This window comes from Rhea pennata, chromosome 5 (assembly GCF_028389875.1).
Source record: "Rhea pennata isolate bPtePen1 chromosome 5, bPtePen1.pri, whole genome shotgun sequence".
NCBI classification, from domain to species: domain Eukaryota; kingdom Metazoa; phylum Chordata; class Aves; order Rheiformes; family Rheidae; genus Rhea; species Rhea pennata.
Window position 1 is genome coordinate 62077107 of NC_084667.1, and position 21362 is coordinate 62098468.

A 21362-nucleotide genomic window follows, 5' to 3' on the forward strand; every position below is an offset into this window, starting at 1 on the left:
CGCGCATCACCGGGGCCGCGCTGCGCTCCCCCCCCCTTCTCCTCCTCCTGCGCCTCTCGCGGACGGGTTTTCCCAGGCCTCTTCCCGGGTCAGCGCCCCCGAACCGCTCCTGGCCCCGCAGGCAGCTCTCCCCGGGCTGCCGGGGCCCCGCGCCTCCGCTCGCCCCTCGCCCGTTCCGCCCCGCACCGGCGGCCGTCACCGCGCGCGAGCATCAGACGCTGTTCGAGACCTCTCGGCACCGGACAAGCTGAAGGGAAAATTTTAATTGGAGCAAAGTTAAGGATCTGCTTACAAACTTGAAAACGGTTACCAGCGAACAAGTAAACAAATAACCCCTCACGGCCTTAAGATGTACCCGCGCGGATCCCCGCTCCAGGGATCCCCGCGGCTGCTCCGAGGCATCTTGCGGCTCTGCACAGAAACGGGGCCAAACCAGATTAATCGACAGTCCTGGCCTCCACGTGGGGCTCCCTTCCTACCCCCCGTGCGCGTCCCGGGCGTTTCCAACCGCCACCGAATAAAAGCGGCGCTCCCAAAACGCGCCCCGGCCCTGGCCGTGGCACAGGGCCGCCTCGGCACCTCCCTTCCTATGCGTATATATATGTGTTTTTTTTTTTTTTTTTTTAATTTGGGGGCCCCCATGGACCAGTGAGCAGAAGCGCTCGTCACGATTGCCCTGATTACATCCCGGTTGCTCTTCCAGCTCCGTGGTGTTGGCCATGTCGGCCGAAGTCCTTCGAGGTGCATCGTACCGTCCGCTGCGTGTTTTAAGGCGAATACTGCCACCAGATTTCAGTTCTCGTTGTAGCTTCCCTCAACTTGGCTCAAGTTTCTCTGAAGCTCTTTAAAGTCCTCTTTGGACCAGTTTCAACCTAAATAATGTGTAAATAATTAATCGTTTAAATAAATAGCACGCTCTCCGCAAAGAGCGACTCACCCCATACACAGGTAAATAAATATGTTAAATATCACAAAACCTGGAGCCACCTTCAGCTAACCTTTGCTGAGGAGAAAAGCAGCTACCGATATTAATAGCAGCGGCAGGATCACAGCTCCGCCGAGCCCCAGTCCCGCCAGCGGTGCAAACCCAGGACTGCAGGAGCAGGATGGACCCCAGCGAGCTCGCCGCTACGCTACGGGAAGGCGAGCGCTGCGCGGTGCGGCTCGGCGGCCGCCCCGGCCATCCGGCGCCGCGTCTTCCCTCCATCCTGCTTTGCAACCTGACCCAGAGCAGGTCCCATGAAGAGAATCGCCGCTAAGGGAAGGCAACGGGAAAACGAAGTGCAAAATAGCAAAGGCTCGGAGAAAAACGGGAAGGCCGATCAAAGGCAGAGGATGTCTTCTGTGTAGGACGGCACCAAGCCAGGCGAGAGACCACTGCAGAGGTGGCTGCCACAGATCCATGAGCTTGCATGAAAAACACGGAGAAAGCACGTAGGAAGTGCCTGTTTGTTGCCTTTTCTAATTAAAAAAGTCTGAGGGACAAGCAACGCATCTGGAAAACCAAAACGGAAGCTGCCCTTCAACACTGCCCCAGCAGCTGTGGAGGTCCTTGCTGCCAGACACAGTGGCCACCACAAGGTTGAGCAGGTCTAAACAGCAAATCACCAAATACATGGAAAAGATGCGTCGAAGATGCCTAAACACGGGCGCGCAGCGAGGTATCTCCGCGGCTGGAAGAGCATCCTGCGGAGAAGCGGGATAAACCCAGTGCGCTTCCCTTAAATAACTGACGTTGTGAAAACTCGCAAGAGGCCGCAGGAAGCCCTGGAAAGACTCTGGGGGTCCCCGAGACTCGGCTGCGGCTGGCGAGCGCCCTTACGGCACCGACGGGGACGGCGGGGAAAGGCCGGGCTGCAGCTTTACGTGCGTTTTCCCATGCGGCGGGCAGTGGTGGTGCCTGCAACGGGCTGCTTGCTTTCTGGGTCAGGAGAGGAAAGGAAAGGAAAGGGGAACGGAAGAGAGAGGAAAGAAAAGAAAAGAAAAGAAAAGAAAAGAAAAGAAAAGAAAAGAAAAGAAAAGAAAAGAAAAGAAAAGAAAAGAAAAGAAAAGAAAAGAAAAGAAAAGAAAAGAAAAGAAAAGAAAAAAGAGAAAAAAGAAAGAGGAGAGGACAGAAGAGCACCCCAAGATCTGTACGGAAATGGAGGCGGGGGCGGCACGGCCAAGTGGCCACAAGGCAGCGCCGGCGGCCCCCGCGCAGCGCAAGTCCCCGCGCGGCGCGCAAGGCCGCCGAGGGCGCCCTGCCCCCGCCGCGCGGGCGGCGGCGCTGCGCGGCTCCGCGGCCGCGGGAGGCGGCAGGAAGCGCGGGGCCGCCGCGCCCAGCCCATCCGCCGCGCAGGCTGCGCCGGCGCGCGGGAGCCTCCGCGGCGAGCGGCGCGCGCGGGCCGCCCCCGCGCAGCCCTTTCGGGAGCAGCGCGGCTGGACGCGGGGGCGGGGGCCGGAGCCAGAACCGCGGGGATCGCTTCCTTCTTCCTTTCCCCTTTCTGGTTGTTTTTTTTTTTCCTCCTCTTTCCCCCCCTTTTCTCTGCTTTGAGCTCGCGGCGCGCCGCCGCTCTCCGCTCCGCGCGGGGGAGGCGGCGCTGCGCGGCGCTGCGCGGGGCGGCGCAGCGGGCCGGGAGGGCGCCGGCGGCGGCGGCGGCTCGTGCGGATGAGCGCGGCGGCTGCGCGGCTCGCTGCGGCGCGCAGCATGGGCGCCGCCGGCCACAGCGGCGTCCTGCTGCAGCAGCTGAACATGCAGCGCGAGTTCGGCTTCCTGTGCGACTGCACGGTTGCCATTGGCGATGTTTACTTCAAGGCCCACCGAGCGGTGCTGGCTGCCTTTTCCAACTACTTTAAGATGATCTTTATTCATCAGACAAGGTAAGGACGTGCAGCTTCTCTTCCTGCCTTTTGACCGCTCTGTTCCACTGCTTCCCCCCCTCCTTTCTGAAGATACTGTGCTCTGCAGAGCCTCAGCGGGGACGCTCGATGGCCTGAGATTATTTTCGTAGGCCAGCGCGTGCCGTGGCTCTCTGAACATTTCCAGTTTGGGATACAGTCTCGTGCAATGTGTTAAAACCACACTGGTTAAACTGCGTAAACGAACACTCAGGCGGCACGTTTTTAAGATGAGAGACGTTTGTGTGACCGGAGAAAACAAACACGCGAGGACCACAGTCCTTTCGCAGTAAGATCTCCCAACTCTTTAATCCAAGGGTATGCATGCACCTTTTGCAGCCATACGGCGTGTCTGTTACTCTGCATTCACTTCTGGACAACTCCTGTTTTAAGCTTTGCGTGAATCCGGAGTTTGCAGGCGCCGGCAGTTTTGCTGCCAGGAACCAGATGCTGCGTTTAGTTACAGCCTAACGCAGCGTGTGGCTGCGGAGGGGACGGTTCGGCCGTGCCCCCGCCACGGTGCGAGGGCTTAACGGCCTCTTGGAGAGGCCAGCAAAGTCCCGTCTCCAGCCTCGCTCCGTGCTTGTCACCGCTCCGGCCGCCGTCCGAGCGTCGGGGCGGCGCTTTTGCCCTCGCCTTGGGCTGCGCGGCGCAGCCCTGCCCGCGCTCTGCCCACGCCGTCCCAGCCTGCCTCCCCAGCGTGGTCTGGACAGCGGCTGCTTCGACGTTATCCCAGCAAAGGGCAAACCGAAAGCTGTTCAGCCGGCCGAGTTGGCCGGGCCAGCCTGCTGGGTGGGACTGCCCCTTTCGGCAGGCTCTGTGCTTCAGTGGGTTTAAAGCGACCAAGAAACCGTAGCCTTATCGCAGCTCAGGGCTGCAGACTCCTGCAGATAAGGGCCGAGACTGAGACTATCAGATTGTTCCGAGCTTGGCTCCGTCAGTGAGGCTGCCGTTCGGGCGCCTCGCCTGGGCAGGTAAAATGTGGTTTCGCAGGTAGAATTCAGTTGCTGCCGAGTTTTTGATCTGGCCTCTGAGATGGCGCTTGCTGCTGGTAATTGATGCGTTTCGTCTCGGTTCACCTCCCTTCTGGCGGAGGTGAGGACCGTCAGCACCTCTGCGAGGGGCTCGTTAGCCCTCAGCCCTTTGCCTGCAAATGAGAAGATTAGTTCACTTCCTTTCTAATAGATACTGTTTGCTGATACCGCAATGTAAAGCTCGTAAAGGTTACACAGTAGCAGCAGCTGCTGAATTTATTAGCTGAGTGCACAGATATTCTTTGCCCTGTCTTACTGCGACGGCACACGCCGCCCGCGTCTGTAACGCGCGGGGCACGGCTGCGGTGGCCACGATCCGCTGCGCGTGCGCGTGCGCACGGCGGGTGGACGGCCCCTCTCGCCGTCTCCGACCGCGTGCGCACGGCCGCGGTCCGGCGGGCAAACACGTGCTTCAGCGCTCTGCTGGGCGCACGAGGCACGGGCAGTCGTGCGAATCGTGCAGTGCTGCTCACTGTGCGCCTGGAGCCGGTCAGCAGTGCACACGCTCTAAAAGCAAAGGCTAGAGCGAACGGACGGGCAGGTAATGGGTCGGGACCGTGATCTGGAGCAGCATGTGTACTTAATCGTCTGTTTTGTTTCAGTGAGTGCATAAAGATTCAGCCCACAGATATCCAGCCTGACATATTCAGTTACCTGCTGCATATCATGTACACGGGGAAGGGGCCGAAGCAGACCGTCAGCCAGAGCCGGCTGGAGGAGGGCATTCGGTTTCTGCACGCGGACCACCTTTCCCACATCGTGATCGAAATGAACCAAGCCTTCTCCCCAGAGACGGTGCCGTCTTCCAACTTGTACGGGATCCAGATCTCAACCGCCCACAAAACCAAACGTCTGGAAGCAAAGGAGAGCCTGGCGAACGCGGGAGGCAGGCCCCCTGCCCAGGGCGATCACCCACAGCTGCAGCTCTCCCTCGCCATCGGGCTGGACGATGGCCCGCTGGACCAGCAGGTTGCTCGTCCCTCTGCTCAGCCTGCTGGTCCTGTCAAGCCCACCGAAGAGCTTCCAAATCTCTCCGTCTCAATAAAGCAGGAGAAGTGCGATTCGGAGCCCGTCGTATCCCAGAATCGCACCCCTCCTTCTCCAGGCATAGCGAATCCCATCTTTGCTAAAGCCAGCCACAAGGTGCATTTGTGTCACTACTGCGGGGAGCGTTTTGACTCGCGGGGTGGGTTGCGGGAGCACTTGCACACTCACGTCTCGGGCTCTCTCCCGTTCGGTGTGCCAGCCTCCATCCTGGAGAGCAGCGACCTGGGGGAAGTGCAGCCGCTCGCTGAAAGCAGGGAGGTCGGTGAAGGTCACCGGCTCGGGGCCTTCCTCCTGAAAGATGATGAGCACCAGGTGGAGCGTCAAAGCCGCAGCGACCTCGAGCCTCTGCAGATCGGCCAGCTCTCGCTCATCTCCAAGGACCACGAACCAGTAGAGTTAAACTGTAACTTTTCTTTCTCCAGAAAGAGAAAAATCAGTTGCACCATCTGTGGCCACGCTTTTTTCCGGAAGAGCCAGTTGCTAGAGCACATGTACACGCACAAGGGGAAGCAGCACAAACACAGCCGCTGCCAGCGGCTGGAGAGCCCCATGACCCCCAGGTTTCACCCTTACTGTGACACCGAGAGCATGGGAAAGAGCTCGGGCTTATCGCAAGAGCGCTTAGATTCGTGTATATTGGAGTCTGATCTTCTCCAAGAAAGTGTCGATACAATCCTAGTAGAGTAGTTCTCCTCCTGCAGCCTTTAGGTGCCGGAAGTGTCAGTGTTTTGACATTTTCCGTTTAGTGAATGACTCCTCTCTAGAACTGATCGTCCTCAATTCACCGCTCCCGTCTCCTCTGAGATAACTGTGAAGATCTATATACTTTTGATTTGTGTGTCTACGTTTTTACTTCTTTGTCTAACTTTTAAACACAAACTAATTAAAATCAGTGTCCCCCTTGGAAGCCTCTGTGTACTTTAGCTGTGTTTTCATAAACATAATCTCAACTCTGCTATGCTTTACTGTAGTTAAGATTGTAAAAGTTGCAGGGTGTGAGGTTTAAGCATCATCTGAGTAGTGTCTAAGACTGTTTGTATCCTGTAGAATTGCTCTCCTGAAACTAGAATAAGGAAAATGTAGAGGGAAATGTATGTTGTTCTTTCCAAATAACTTTGGTTTTAAGTCAAAATAAATATCTCAAGGAAATAAGTCCTGAAGTTCATGTTGTATAATTGCGGTTACTAAGTCTCTGTATAAATACACGTGGGAGCCTTAAGCTTGATCTTTTCAAAGGTATTGGTGGAGCTGGTTGTAGGGGTGGCAGCCTTAAATTTGACAAGCTGTGGAGTCACTAATCAATAGACTCTTAAATATGCTTTTAGATGTGTGCTTAAGGGATTTTCATGCATTTTGTCTCAATCCGGCTCCTCCATTCTCAACCTGTATGAATCTCTGTATGAAGAGAGACAAATTTTGATGCTGCTATGGGGTTGCATCCCAGTGTCAGGCCCTCTCCTCTGCAAGGAGGAACGTGAGCAGCAGGCGTGCTTCGTGGTCCTCTCCTCTCACAGGTTGCCTGGAGAGCACGGCCTCATCTAACGTTTTACAGGATTAAATACCACACAGGCTTTTTCTCAGTGGAAGTGATTTCTAACTCTATGAACAGCTTGGGATAAATACATTCTTAAATTATACAATATATATATTTGTTAAAAGGAAACACATACATAATGTGTTATTTCTTCTCTGCTTGTGGAACAGCCCTAGAACTAGTAAAATACAGGGGTTTTTTGCCTTTGATTTGTCATTACTTGATACCTGGAAAATAATAACTTACTTGAGAGGCATTTAAAATTATATGGCTGCATTCTTGGATTCATGTTTTGTCCTTTCAGTTTTTCACCTGAGCTTCCTACCAGATGGGATGATAGAACTCATCCCTCAAGAGCATGCTCTTAATCCAAATGCTCTGATCAGCCACATGAAGTTCTCACAGCCCAAAAAATCTCTCTTTTGCGGTGAACGGACGAGGCCTCGCGAGCTGCTCTGCTCCCCTGCTCCAGTAATCTCATCATCGGGTTTTTGCGAAGCAGGATGCTGGAGGCACCCTGCCAGCTGAGGTGGGACTGAGCCGTATGAGGAGAGGAGCAATATGAACAGCACTGAGGACAGTTCACTGTCAGCATGACTGGTCCAAATCTCCTTTGCAGTCAGGAGCCTTGAGCTGTCTTTGAAACTGTCCTGGAGCAAGATCTGAAATCAAATGACTGCTGCCCTAAAAAACCATCTGAGGTCTTTGTAAGGACTGCTGCTGCTCCTCCTGGGCAGTGAACCGCACGCTCTGGGGCATGGATCAGCCACACAGAGCTGCCAACTTGTATTTTAAGACGAAGAGAAAAATCAAAGAGCTTTTGAGCCTGCACGTATGACGAGCAAAACGCACGCTGCGGTTTCGTACGTGCTCGGCTGTTAGGCTGGGCGCTGTGCCTGCTGTTCGCACGCGTGAAAGCTGTGGGTTGCTCTCGTCTCTGAGCCTGGTGTGAATGCTCAGCTAACTCTGTTAAAAATGTTTTCTTTAAACAAATAAACGAAACCCTCCTGACAGCTAGGCCTTCAGGTGCTGGATGCGACCGCAGAGCAAGTCACGTGAAGCATTCGCAGAAGGGAGTGCTCTGGTTCATCCGAGGACTGACAGCGTCAGTGAGCTCAGGTCCGGCGTGAGACTTTCCAACTGGGGCAAACGCCCTCTGGGACCTACTGACCCTCCTACAACACGGATTAAAAAGAAGGTGGGGGCAGGGGGTATTTTATGATTATTTCCTATCTGTGCGTGACACTACGTGGTGGGCAGGCTTCTTGGCGTGCTGCCTATGTCACTTGTACCAGTCTGTCATGCTTCAGTTCCTATATGTAATTTAAGCTCCGTTGGGAACACAGAGGCCCATCTACTGGGTAGGGACGCAGCTGCAGAGGAGAACTAAAAGCAACGCCGTTTTGGAGAGCGTTCAGTGAAGACGAGCACCTGGGCAGCTTGAACTACATGCCTAATTTGCCTGAACTAATTTATATTGAAAAAGTCAAATGGCCCTTGAGGTGTTTGCAGATCTCTTCCCAAGAGTAACGAGATAACCTTATCATGAGATGGGTTTTTTTTATATACAAAGGCAGTATTAAGAAAACTCAGTGTCGAGGATGGCCGGGAGCCAGCCAAGGGCAGTGCCTGGCGGTGCCGCTGGGAAATACTCCTTTCTCCCCCACCGGGGCTGCAGCTTGTTCCCTGCTTGGCCAGTGAAGGGGAGCTTCGCCGGAAACTGCCACCTCGAGTAGAAGTCAGACCCACAGGTGTACCGGCGATGATATGTGGCTGTGTGTGGCAGTAGTGAGTCCGTCGTGCGGAAACCAGCGCTGTGTTCATGTATCTATCTTCGAAAATTGGTGAGTGTAAACAGCTTTTTTTTTTTCTTTTTTTTTTTTTTTTATTGTTAGACCCTTTATTAGGCCTATCCTTTGGTTAATCTTTTTGATACTGAACATCTGTGGCTGAAAGGCATTTTTTTCATCCTTTGCAACACACGAAATGTGTGCCCAGCGTTTTTCTATTGACAGTGTTAAAGCACTGCACTGATTAACGCAGGAGAAAAAGCTTGAGAGACAGAAGCCTTGTCAGAGCTGAGTTACGTTAACACCCCTTGGAAATACCATTCACGCCGCGTCTCGTGAACAGAAAATAATTTGAGAGGACAGTTGCATTTTGTAAGCAAGGGCAGCCGCTGCTCCTGGGTGCATAGTAAGGCGTCGTGTTGCTGTGCGTCAGTGATGCTTGGCTTACTAAATGCTGAACTCCTGCGCTGGTGCATGCTTGAAAATCTGCCTGCCGTGTACCGCTGCACGTGGTAATTATTCATTTCTCCTTTTTTTTCATGCATCCCCCCTAGCCCCCCCAAAGATTTTCAGGACAGAGGTTACCCCACGCATCTGCAAGCCGGGCGGGCAGGCTGCTCGCCCTGACACCTTCGACCAGATCGGCGCGAAACAGGGTGGCTTCAAAACCAAGGGGTGCAGGAAGAGCAACTTGCTCTTCCCAGCGTTTGCGCATGCTGCTGACGGGAAAACAGATTTGCTGCCATGATACAATGGAAGCAATGGACCATTACAGTTAAAACCATTAAATACTGCTATCATGAGCTTTCCAGAAACAGAATGATGTAAATATGGCTTGTAGTTTTCTAATATTTTGGAGACAGAAGATACAAATCTTGGGTAAACAAAGCTCTCAGGAACGTAGTGAAAAGTGATTTCAGCACAAGCACAGGCAATTCAGCTTTATTTTCCATTTCACCTTGCTGTAAGGGACACGAAGAACTGGGGAGAAACTGCCTCCGCAGACTGCTATGAAGAGCGATGCAGCCCCGACCGGCGCTGTTTATTAATGCTGCGAGGACACCACTGCTGTGCACAAGGCAGGCGACTTGCAGCGGGCAGAAAAGCACGGGCAAGGTGCTGCAGTGCTCCCGCTCGCTGGCGGTGCCCCTCGACAGCGCCGCAGGAGTCCGGGCGCTCGAGCTTCCCGCTCGGCTGCCGTCACAGCGTCCTGTCCCCCACCGCTGTGGCACCAAGGCTCGTTAATGAGGCAAGCAGGGAGGGTGAATGCAATGGGAGTGGCTATCATTAGACTTCAGAATTAACATTCCTGCTGGGATTAAAATTTGCTTTCACAGGGCACTCCCCAAGAGCAGGAGATTTTTCCTGACAGCTCTGCTCCAGTACACAGAGGCAGGAAAGGCTGATTGCCATTAATGCCAATTTACTGTCTGACCGGCGACTAGGAAGTCAGCTCTGGCTATAGACGATACTTCCAATTCAGCAACTTCAAATGCACGATGTGTCTCTTTACCATCTTCCCATTTTGTATCCACCAAGTTTATCTTTTTTTTTTTTTTTTTTTTTCTGTTGCAAAAACCATCTGAAAAGGCTGTTTTTGTGTATTTTAGCTGAAGTCCACTTTCCAACTAAATGCAATTTCACCTCACTGCAGGAAAACTCTGTCTTTTAGCAAAGAACTGCACCCATCACAATTTCCTGCAATAAGAAGTGTGAAAGTTGATTCTCCTAATAAACATTAGCCTATAGCATCACTTAAAGAAATGTGTAAGAAATAATATATCCTATGGTTAGGTTTTGGAAAAAAAAAATCACATTTAATGTAAGCATTTTATCTGGTTGCAAGTTAAAATAGCTAATTATTTCAGTAACACCTGATGAGAGCAAACAAGAACCATTTCTTTGGGAAACAAAACTACACAGGTGAAAAACTATCGAAGGAAACTATTTAAATCAGCCTGTTCTCTTGGAGCAGCTGATTATTTTGGGTTACCCTGGAGGAAACCCTGTATGCGAGGAGCAATGTTGGGACTTCGCCGTCCCTAGTGTGCGTCCATGCTCGATGCAGAGCCACCAGCGGCCGGGAAGGCAGCAGGGTCCACTCGCCTCTCTCAGCAAAAACCTCCTCTTCTCCTCTTTCTTACCCCAAAAGGCTGCCGAGCTTGATGTGGGCTCTGCTCCAGGACAAGGCGCAGAGAGCCGTGGGTGCCCGCCTAGGGCAGCACCTCGTTCCTTCTCGTGCATGCCTTTGCGAAAGTGCGCTTGGATTTTCATTTTAGACCTATTTTGTTCTTTGCTGTTAATAGAAAGAAAAAGAGAAGTAGGAAATGAAAATATTCGAAATGCCCCAGCAAAGCACGGATGGGCGACATGTTGAAAATCAAAGCCGAGCTGTCCCTGCCAGGAGGAGCGCTGGAAACGCCGGGTAGAGAAGCAGCCCCAGCTGGGGGGGGGAGTGAACAGAGGAAGAGCAAAATTTTTCTTTTCCAACCCCGCTGTGGAGCGATCCCTTCCACAACGCAGCAGCGCCACGAGCTCCTGGAGGAGACACGCGCCGGCGAGCGCAGATGGCACGCGAGGCCGCCTGCAAGACTCGGATGTTAAGCATCGCCCCAGCTGCTTTCAGCTGCCGGCGGGGAAAACAGCCCTGAAAAACATCCACACTCAACGTGCTCTGGCGCTCTGCACAACCAAGCGTGCGTGCGTCCCCCTCCTTTCTAGCCCCATGTTTCTATGCAATAGTAGATCTAATCGGCCTTTCTCCAGAAGACTGAAGTTCTGCTAAATGGTTTATTAGCCTTCAACTCGCAGAGTCATTAAGTCATTAACGGCTCATATCGTCTATATTTTCTTCTGTAAATCTGAAAGAGTAAATAGCATTAACACCATGGAAAGCAGTAGTAATTTTCTTCTGTATTTTCTGCATGCTTATAAAGGGCCTTGAGAAATTATGCAAAAAACGTTAAAAAAACAAACAATCAAAAAAGCACACCAGGCCCCAGGTGAGCAGCACCAGAAAGTGCTGGTCCGTCGCCACAGCGGCTGCTGCCCCGTGGCTGCGAGCGGCAGCCCCTCTGCCGACCGGCGGTCCGCGGGTGGATGCAACAGCCCAGGAAGCAGCAGGAGAGCCGGCAAAAAAAAAAAAAAAAAAAGCACCGGCGAGGCGGGAGCCTCCGGAGGGTTCAGGTCCGTGGGTGGCTCCGAGACCTCTTTCCGCTCCCCGCAGAGCTGCCGGGAATTTCTCCCGCCACGTGCAAAAGCTCTCCGCCATCGCCCAGTCAGGCACAAGGCAGGAGAACCACAGGTACCTTCAGCTTCAACGGGGCAGCCGTCGGGCGAGGAACAGCGGGAACGGGGAGGAAAACCAGCTGCGCCAGCGGCCGCGTTCCCGCCGTTCGCCTCCTCCCGAAGCGGCGGGCCGGCATCCGCCGACGCTCGCGTCCCTTTGGAAATCGCGGCCTCGTGTCCGAAAGGAGCAGCACGAAGCACGAAGCCATCAACGCTGCAAATACACTGAATCATCAACATCGGATAACTTATTCAACAACCTCACAAGGGGGAAAAGGAAAACAAAAAAAAAAAAAAACCCGGCGGTTTCGGGGGACGGGACGGGTCGGGGCGGACGTCCCCGCCGTCACAGGAAGCTGTTCTGCTTGCGCTGCTCCAGCGCCATCTCGTTGAGCAGCTGCTCGACGGACGCCTGGATGGCCGCCTTCACCAGCGAGGACGCCGTCTCCACCAGCAGCCGCTCGCGCTGCTCGGCCGCCCGGCCGCCGGGCCCCTCGCCCTGCCTCTGGCCCCCGCCGCGCTCCTCCTCGGCCCCCGCCTGCCCGCGGCGCCGCAGCGCCGGGGAGGCCTCGTGGGCCGCCGCCAGGTCGTCCTTGTCGTCGTCGTCTGACTCGGCGGCGGCCGTGACGGTGATGACGATGCCAGCGCCGGCTGCCCATGGTGCCGGCGGTTCTGCCTCCGCTGCCTCCTCCGCGCCCACTCCCGGATCGGCCCCGTCCGGCGGCGCCACGTGGGTGGCAGCCATCTCCTGCGTGGCAGCCATTTCCCGTGTGGTGGTGGCAGCGGCCGTTTCCTGCATGGCGACGGCGGCCATTTCCTGCGTGGTGGCGGCCATTTCTTGAGCGGTGGCCGCCATTTCCCGCATGGTGGCCGCCATTTCCTGAGTGGCAGTGGCCATTTCATGAGTGGTGCCAACGGCAGCCATTTCCTGCATGGCGGCAGCGGCCGTTTCCCGTGTGGCGGCTTCAGAAGCAGCCTCCTCCGCGTCCTCGTCTCGGTCGGCCACGTTCTGGCATGGGCTCCCCTCAGACCGTTCCTCCTGGGTGGCTTTGCTGGCTGCCGCCGGGTCGGTGGCACCTGGCTGCCCGACGCACTCGCCAGGCCCGGGCTCTGCTGGCGGCTCGCTCTTCCCAGCAGCGCCGGCACTTTCCGCAGCCGCCTCCATGTCCTCCTTCCCCATGGAGAGCTGCCGGGGGCGTTCGGCCACGCTGCCTCCGGCCGGCTGCGCTGAAGCTGCCGGCTCGCCGCCGGGCGTGGGCAGGTTGCCGCTACGAGCGCTGCCATCCGACTCCTCCGCCACTTCGGAGGCGCTCGGCGTCTCGCCGCCCCTGGGGCGCCGCCGCAGGCAGGGCATCGTGCACCCCGAGCCGCCCCGCGGCCCCGGCGAGCCCAGCGGCCCGGCCTCCTCCTCCACGCCGGCCGCCGGCGCCTTCTTCCGCCGGGATTTGCTCCCCCTGTGCCGAGGCCGCGCCAGGCTTTTGAGAGCCGCCCAGGCCCCTCCGGCCGACCGGGAGCGGCCGGCGCCTTTCGCCTCCTCCCCGGGGTCTGCGCCGCGGTCGCCTTCGCTCGCTTCCAGTGCCCGCTTGCAGGACGCCTTCCGCTTCTTGAAGCAGAGCACCGAGGGCTTTTCTGCCCCTTGCTCTGCGGCGGAGCAGGCGGCCGCTGCGCTGGGCGCCTCTGGCTCGCCCGCGCTCTCCATCTGGATCTCTCTAGCCGCCTTGGCCATGGCGGCGCCTCGCCTCCCGCCGGCTGCGCAGCCGCTCTTCCCCGTCAGCGCATCAGGTGTCGGACCGGCGGAGAAGCGCGCCGGCTGTTCTTCTCCAAGCAGTTTTCCAAACGAGATCTCTGCACTTTGGTGAATGGATGCGGCATCATGCGACGAGATGGTCCTATGACACTGTTACAGTAGCTTCGAAATTCCCATTTGTCTTTTATCCCACCTGCTGGTGCCGCTCCGGAGGGTGCCTGGCGCCTTCGGGAAGAGGCTCGCCTCGCTCTGCCACCCAGCTCGCGCTGCCTCCGGGATAAGCCCCTTCACGCAGTGCTGCTTAACTGGCAGTCTCATATAGATAGCTGTGTACACAAATATATTTTTTTTCCCTGAAGAATGACAAATCAAGCCAGGAGTTGATCATTTTTATTCACCACAGGGACCTGGAAAGAGCCTCTGCGTCCGAATCCATCGGCAATGTCACGTTGCACGAGGGACTTGATTGAAGCAGCAGTAAAACGAGAGCCGGCGAGCGGCCGCTTCCCGCCCTGGCGGGACAGGGCTCGGGGGCTATTTCAGCTCCTCTTTGCTTTCTGCTGCAGCTGGCGGTGCTGGTGCCCAGCAGCGCGGCAGCCCCTCGCCCCTTCCCGACTGCTTCTCCGACATCTGCAACAAGACACACAAGCGGTAAAGAACCACAAGGCAAAAACGACGGAGTATTTAAAAGTTTGGGGTGTTTCTTTTTTTTCTTTTTTTTTTTCTCCAGACTAGCTCATTTGGGGAGGCAGACAAGGCATGCTAACACAGCTCTACCGCTCCATGTGCCATTGCAGTTTTTCCATCAATTAACATCAATATCCAAAGGCAAAACAAGACCACCTGTGTGCCAGCGACCTATGTTCCAGCACAGAAAACTCTCTGCTGTGTGGTGAAAGCGGAATTTTCTTTTTATTTTTTTTTAATTACCCATACTACAGCAAATATGTAATACACACACACACAGTCACATGCATATATCTTCTTCCCCCACGGTTAGCTAACTCTTTTCCTCACTGCTGCATATGCACTCACAGTTCCAGTTAAGGAAATTACACCTCGAGACAGCAGATATTTTTATCTTTAATGCACTGTATGACAATATGCAAAACAATACAAAAAGAGGCTTGTGCAATACAAAAGAGAAATCACATGGCACAAAACAAGCTTATTTATACTACGTGCATGTTTTCCATGGCAACCTCAATTAACACTGCATGTGTCCATCAAAAGACATATGTAACCCTTTAAAATATACTGCCGCAAATCATCAGAACATTTTTGGAAATAAAGTGCAAATGTGTATTATAGCAAATAGACCAACTTCTTGGTGGAAGTCTCAGTGATTTCAGGAAATCCTTTATCAATATTCTCTACTCTGCTTTTAAGTAGATTAAATCCCCCAAAATTATTGCACCTAGTAGCTATGTCACGTCATGCAGCCTGACTACAGAAAGGCAATAAGGGAAGAAAAGCAATACTTCGGTGGGCTCTCTGCGAAGCTCCGCTGCTGCTGCAGCGATCACTTCTCGCAGTGGCACAAAAGACTTTTGCAACGATCGTTTTGTCGATATTTATTCCTTAAATTCCCACAGGCGCCGGCGGCAAGGGGTCCCCGCTGGGCATCCGCCGTGCGCGGGGCGCGGTGCCGGTGGCGAGGCAGGGACCCTCGGCAGCTCGCCGACGAGCAGGTGTCTTCTCCACCATTGCCGGCACGTTTCTGGCCGCGGAGCAGCGGGCGCGCAGGGCCTGCCCGGCTCTCCGCGGGCGCGGGGGGGGACCGCGCAGGCCGGCTGGGGGCGACCGCACCGGCGGGGCTTGCTCCCGTGCTGCTCCACCGTGCAAGCGCGGCATCTTCTGCAAGGCTTTTTCCTTTTTTTTTCTTTTCTTTTCTTTTCTTTTCTTTTCCTTTTTTTTTTTTTTTTTTTTTTTTTTTTTTTTTTTTTTTTAAGCAAAAAATTAACTAAACTCCCCCATGCCCGCGCTGAGGAGGCTGAAGGTGCCGGTGGCGCCTGGAGGGAGGCAGCGGCGCCCGGGCTCCCTCCCCACGCCCAGCCGCCCGCCCGCCCGCGCCTCCGCCTCCAGCCGCGGAAGTTTTGCAGCCCCCGGAGGCGCCGCCGCAGCCGCGCAAGGCGCCCCGGCTCGAGCCTCCCGGCCGCGGCCCCCCGCGCTGGAGCCCCCCGGCCGCAGCCCCCCGCGCCCTCACCTGCGGCGCGGCCCCCGCGCGGTTCCGGCGCGGCCCCTGCGCGGCTGCGCTGCCGCCGCCTCCCCGCGGCAGCCGCGCCCCCCGCGCCGCCGGCGAGGCAGGCAGGGGGGAGGGCGCTGCCGCCGCCCGCCGCGTCCCGCCGCGAGGGGGAAGGGGCTCCCGGGGCGGCACTGCGCGCGGGGCAGCGCTCCGCCCCCGCCCCGCGGGGCTGCGGCCCCCTCCCCGCTCGGGGGGCAGCCTTCCCCCCCCGGGCTGCGCGCAGGGGCAGGCGCACAAGTTGTCAACTCGATGCAAGGCCGAGGTCTTCCCAGGACCTGAGCTGTTTTCCCTTCGGAAGATCAACCCGCAGCCAGATGCGCGGCAGGGGAGTAAAAGCGTGCCCAGGAGGAAGGGACCCGCTGGGACTTACCGTCAGGGTTTTCCCAGTAGCACAGGTCTTGCTCCTGGCAGCTGTTTGTTGTCCTACCTGAAACCTTCTGGGCTGCTGTAGGTGGTAAGGGCAGTGAGGTCTTGGGTTTAAGCTAATCCTTGCCAGAAGAAAACAGACAAAAGTCTCACTTTTATATGGGCACTTTTTTCTCTCCAGAGCATCTGAGATCTGACTTGCAGCTCCAGCTCTGGATGCATCTCCAGCTGTTATGATTGCTGGACTACCAAGTGCAGCTGATGAAGTACATGAAACCATAGTTTGAGATGTCTCAATGTTCCCATTCATCTCATCAGGCAGCTGACACCCACAAAGTGTTTTAAGGATTTTAACTACTTCACAGCACATTTGCACGTAAGAAACCTGCCAAAGCAACACACTTTGAACCTGCAAGGGGCTTCCAGTGTAGGTCAGCCTTAGAAAAACACACATCACCTCCTTGCCGGTGTTCACTCAGGACAATAAGCTTCATTTGGAAACGGCTCCGCTCCACGGGGCACTAAGTGGATTCCAATTACGACACACTTTTGCACTGAAGAGTGTTTTCCCCTATTGCAGTCCAAGATAGGAGCAAGGGAACGAGGGAAGCAGGTGGCAACAATAAGGACTGCAAACTTGGGTGCATTACCTCAGGGTTGGCCTGAGGGAGGTAGGCTCCAGTTGATTCTCCTTGAAAACCCATTCCTACCATTGCAGAAGATGGTGATATCCAAAGGTATGATACAAGAGAAATGAGGAACAAGGTGCAGTAGAGAGCAGAGGATCTAGTCAGAAGATACATAAGCTTTCATGCTTCAAGCATAGTCCTAGCCGATCTGTAGGCTCTGTTGCTCCTTCTGTGCCTGCACCAAAACATTGGTGATGTGCACAATCTCTTCTGCTTTTTCTTTTGCCCCTTTTGTTAGCAAAAATCTGCATTATTAAGAAATAAATGTCTTGATGGAAGATGCTCGTTATAACACAGCTAGGGGAATGGATGACCATAACACCAGCTAAGGGCTCTGGGCCCACAAATAGTCTGCAGAGAACAAATCCCTATATAATTAGTTTTTCCCCCAGGCAACAGGGAGAGGAAACAACCTTCCTGTACTGAGTTAAGAGAGATTAAATGTTATATTCTGTGTGTCTTATCTGATAGGGCAAGAACTAATTGGCGTATGTCATAGCAAAGGAGAGAGTTAAGAATAAACAACCTATTTATAAATCAGTCTTTTAAGACCTGAAGTAGAGACACTGCAGAATACACTTCCTACTAGGTTCAAAGTGCAGATTAAGAAAGCATTTGCCAATCATCTCTAGAGATGCTTAGGGTGATTTTTCCATGTTATTTGCTGCTGACCACGATGGCCTGTTACTGCTGGACTACAGATCTCCAACAGTCTTTCTCAACCACATCTGAAATCTCATACTAGGCTAAAAGCAGACAAATCTGAGCATAAATTTGCACTTCTCCCATCTTTCATAAGCATAAAATGAAGGTGGAACACAGAGCACTTGCAAGCAACGCAACAGGGAAGCCTCTGCAAGATGAAAGAAGATTAAATGTAGGAATTGACAGCAGCCTTAGCAGCATCAGCTCTAGCAATCTGCTTCAAGGGAAGGCTCAGCCAAGGTAGCCCAGGTGAAGAGGCACTTCCATCAGAGCATGTGGTCTGATGCAGTAACTGGGGAAAACTTTCTGACCCCATACAAGGGACCTGTGTGCACTCTGGAAAACCTGACTGCCACTAACCCCTCAGCCTAATATCATCAAAAAGAAAATTTTAGGAGGCTGTGAATGTATCTGAAGTGCTCTTACAACAATTTAAGTTATTCCATCTTTGCTTCTGTGACAACCAGGTAATTTTATACAGTTATTCTCCCCTCTTGAATAACTTGCTATAAATAGTATCTGCGTACTACAGACACACCCTTACATTGGTGCACATCTACACCACGCTTCTCCCAGTTCTTACCAAAACCAATGTTTTTAGATTCAGTTTTGATGCAAGCAGATGAGCCTTGCAAGTCACTGTGGAAAGCAGAAGCCAAAAGTGTTTGGCCGCCAGCAGGGCAGTCACCAAAATTAACAGAACTAGTGCCCTAATGCAGGTCTTTTGCAGTCAGCTGTGAGCATTTCAGACCCACTGAATAATTCAGGTGGTTTATTTCCTGTAGGTAACACGTGCCATCCAGGAAGGGAAACTATAGTAAACACACAGTGATGCACTGCAGACAACCTGTTACTGCAATAACCACTTCTACTTGCCAATACTGCAATTGCTGCTGTAGACACTTCATCACAGAAGTAACTTCTACTTCATTAATCTCAGTGCATATATTAAAACTCAGAAAGCACTTGAAGGTTTTACCAATTTATTTGTATTAGTTACAAATTTGGCAGCAATTACATGTTTATGTTATAAAATGACTTTTGGCGTGCTATGACAGTATCTATTACAAGTGACTTTATCACTACTCTTGCTGTCTCTGTTCACCAAAAAGGTATGTTGGAAACAAGGCTTGTGAATAGTGTAACAGTACTTATTGTTGAATAGGAAAAAAAAAGTAGTTCAAAAGACGCACTTTGTACAAGCTTCTCTTTCTCAGCATCATTTCACAGCCACAGATGCAGGCCAGAGACCCAGCCTCTAAAGATCTGATATCCAGAGGTTCAATTTCCATTAATAATATAAGATGGCAGTCACAGCTGGGCTTGCTAAAAGGGAAATTTGATATGGCTCAGGTGTCTGCAGGAATAATTCACAGCAGAAGCCAGGGGTGAAAACTTATGGAGAGATGTGAGACGCAAAGGGATTCTTCCTTGTTCCCCACTTTTAACTGAAACTGCTGCAGTCTCACAGCACACAGTTCTACCATTGTGCAAGAAAAGAACATAGAATTCAGTATGGCAAGTAGGCATATACAGTGTAAAGACTTCCAAAAATAATGTATATCTATGCCACAAAAACCCAACAAATTAAGGCAGTTAAGCCTCAAGGCTGTTCCAAACAGCTCCAGCTTTAGGATTTTTTCGTTATTAAAATCATCTTACTGAATCAAAGGACATTATTAAAAACAAGTTTTTCAGCTACAATTATGAAGCAGAACGCTTGTGCAGGATGTATACTTTAGACTTAGTTTCATCAACTAGCTTGTAATATGGGAGTTTAAAAATTATTATGGATTAAAAAAGTGTTTGATTCTTTAGCACTCCTCCTCCCAGTCACTTCTTGCATTATGTTTCTCAGTCATATCTTGTTTTGATTAATATATATATATATATATATATATATATATATATCAGGGCATAGTTCCATTTACATGACTCATCAGGTGTTCTTCTGGGTGCTAAAAAGAAAAATAAATTTAATTACTATTATATAGTACTGCAGGCAACTTTCAGGCTGAATTATCATCAAATGCCATGTGGAAACATATGGCATTATACGAGATTAGTATAACTCCACTACCTCAAGATTAGAAATAAAGCCCAAACAGTTGAAAATCTTCTAACCTAAATAAGGCACCTACCTTTTGCTAGTAATTCTTTTCAAAAGAGCCCATTTACTTCTCCTGACACTGGGTCTAAGTCTATATCAAAGAAACAGGGTCTTGTCGGAAGTCCTGGCATAGTGCTCATCTGGAAGCAAGAGATAAATTGTTAAAATGGCAGCAGCATAGCTTTGCGTGGAAGATCTAATACTTAGAGATTATGACTGCAACCGCTGATGCAGCTTCTCGTACGCAAACAGCTGGTCGTATACCATTTTGAAGCATACTGCAAGAACCAGGAACTCCTGAACTGCTGGCTCAGTAGACAGAACTGTGAGTTTTTTTTTTTTTTTTTTTTTTTAAATGATGAGTTTGGCTTCTACCTCTGCCAGCGACTGACAGTGATTTGGCGAAGAACTTAAACAACCTGCTGACTTCAACAGCTGTTAGATGAATGTTTATGGAAGTTGCCGTGCGGACACAATGACTGATTTCGGCAGTTTCCTGGTGATTAAAACGAAGATGCGTTTTTGAATAAAACTCCCGCTAGCTAAAAAATCCCAGTTGATTAAAATTCTTTAAGATCTTAGAACTAGAGCTGTTAAATAAATTGAAACTATTATCGTTGAGGGGAGGACGGTTTTAGTATTTTTTTTTTTTATGGAATTAGGCTTAAATACAGATGGACAAGTCTGTTCTGACTGGAATCGCATAACCTTTGCAACATTTATGAGACTTTTAAGTCAGAATGGTTGTGCAGTGGCAGAAGTGAAGCTTGCAGAACAGCTGCCTGCACTACACCTCTGGCCAGTCCGCTGAAGTTGTCCCACTGTTGAGTGCTCATTATCAGAGTCACAAAATGCAAGGCCAGTTGGGACTACATTTGGTACGATTTACTGATGCAGATCATTTCTCCTTCCGTAATTCAGCATTCAGCCCAGCAGCATGCGTAGGCTGACACTGATGCTCTACAGAGGTGGGCAACTTATGATCATGCTTGGTATTTTGCAGCAGTCATCATTCACTCCACAAATAAAAATCCAAGGTCTCATTTTCCATCTGCATCATCTGGCCTCAGCTTCTACAATCAGTAATTGTTATGCCCTTTTCCATTACATTAAAGAGCTTTTGAGCAACCTGGTATTTTCTCTCTGGGCAAGCGTTTTGGATACTAATCAAATTACCTCCAAATCTTCATTTTGATAATAAGCTAAGCAACAGAGAGGAAAAGCTTAGGTTAGGCATTTTCTGCAGTTCTCAAAATTATTCCAGGAGATTTTGGAATTACCTCTCATTTTCCTAAGTCACTTAAAAGTGGTAACACCAGATCCCCCATGCAGCATACCACTGCATGACTCAATGCACATGTTACGTGGAGGTCAAAGTCACTTGCTTTGTGCTGTATTTTTGATATATTTTAAGAGCTAAGGCGATAAGAGATCCAAAGTAGCCTAGAAGGATTTCCCTGTTCTCACCACTACTATTGCAGAGCAAGGAACCTCCTATTTATTTATGCATCACTGAAGAAATGCACAGCTTTGCATTGCAGATCTCCACCTACAGATTCAGAGAGCCAAGGCAAGAGTTGAGACAGTGACATTCAGTACAGCAGGAGGTGCCATATTGCTAAATATGGGCCTAACTTATTATTTCTTGCACTTTCTATTTTGAAAGGAAAGGTCAGTTTTCCTCCTTTCCTAATCACAGGGCAGCCCACAATAGCTACTCTAGAAACAGAGGCAGAATATTTTATTCCTGAAATTTTATACAGGAAATAATAATCTCATATTAGGCTAGAAATTTTCTGTACAAGTGTCTACAATGCTTAATGCATCCTGTTTTTCTCAGAGCTAAAGACATGGATTTTTCCTCCACCATTCTCCTTCCCTTCAAAACCACATGCACTGAAAAAGAAGGCAGGGAAAGTCTCACTATTTA

General features: G+C 51.9%; 3 protein-coding genes across 4 annotated transcripts in view; 1 reads left to right on the forward strand and 2 right to left on the reverse strand.

The window, feature by feature from the left end:
• The first annotated feature begins 2651 nt into the window (after window positions 1-2651).
• On the forward strand, window positions 2652-6110 carry ZBTB25 (zinc finger and BTB domain containing 25). Its single transcript, XM_062576961.1, has 2 exons — window positions 2652-2859; window positions 4514-6110. The coding sequence occupies exons 1-2, from the start codon at window positions 2687-2689 to the stop codon at window positions 5643-5645; spliced, it is 1305 nt and encodes a 434-aa protein (XP_062432945.1). The 5' UTR covers window positions 2652-2686; the 3' UTR covers window positions 5646-6110.
• Window positions 6111-11916: 5806 nt separating this feature from the next.
• AKAP5 (A-kinase anchoring protein 5) lies at window positions 11917-13296 on the reverse strand. Its single transcript, XM_062577703.1, has one exon. It carries the CDS (start codon window positions 13294-13296, stop codon window positions 11917-11919), a length of 1380 nt encoding a protein of 459 aa, XP_062433687.1.
• A 4992-nt stretch (window positions 13297-18288) lies between these two features.
• The window catches only part of MTHFD1 (methylenetetrahydrofolate dehydrogenase, cyclohydrolase and formyltetrahydrofolate synthetase 1), a 45089-nt gene continuing 42015 nt past the window's right edge, over window positions 18289-21362 (reverse strand). For both annotated transcript variants that reach the window (XM_062575964.1, XM_062575963.1), the window contains 2 exons: window positions 19464-19572; window positions 18289-19280 (listed from right to left, as the gene is read on the reverse strand). In XM_062575964.1, the coding sequence (XP_062431948.1) occupies window positions 19483-19572 (90 nt within the window). In that variant the 3' untranslated portion in view covers window positions 18289-19280; window positions 19464-19482. The remainder of the gene's footprint in view (window positions 19281-19463; window positions 19573-21362) is intronic.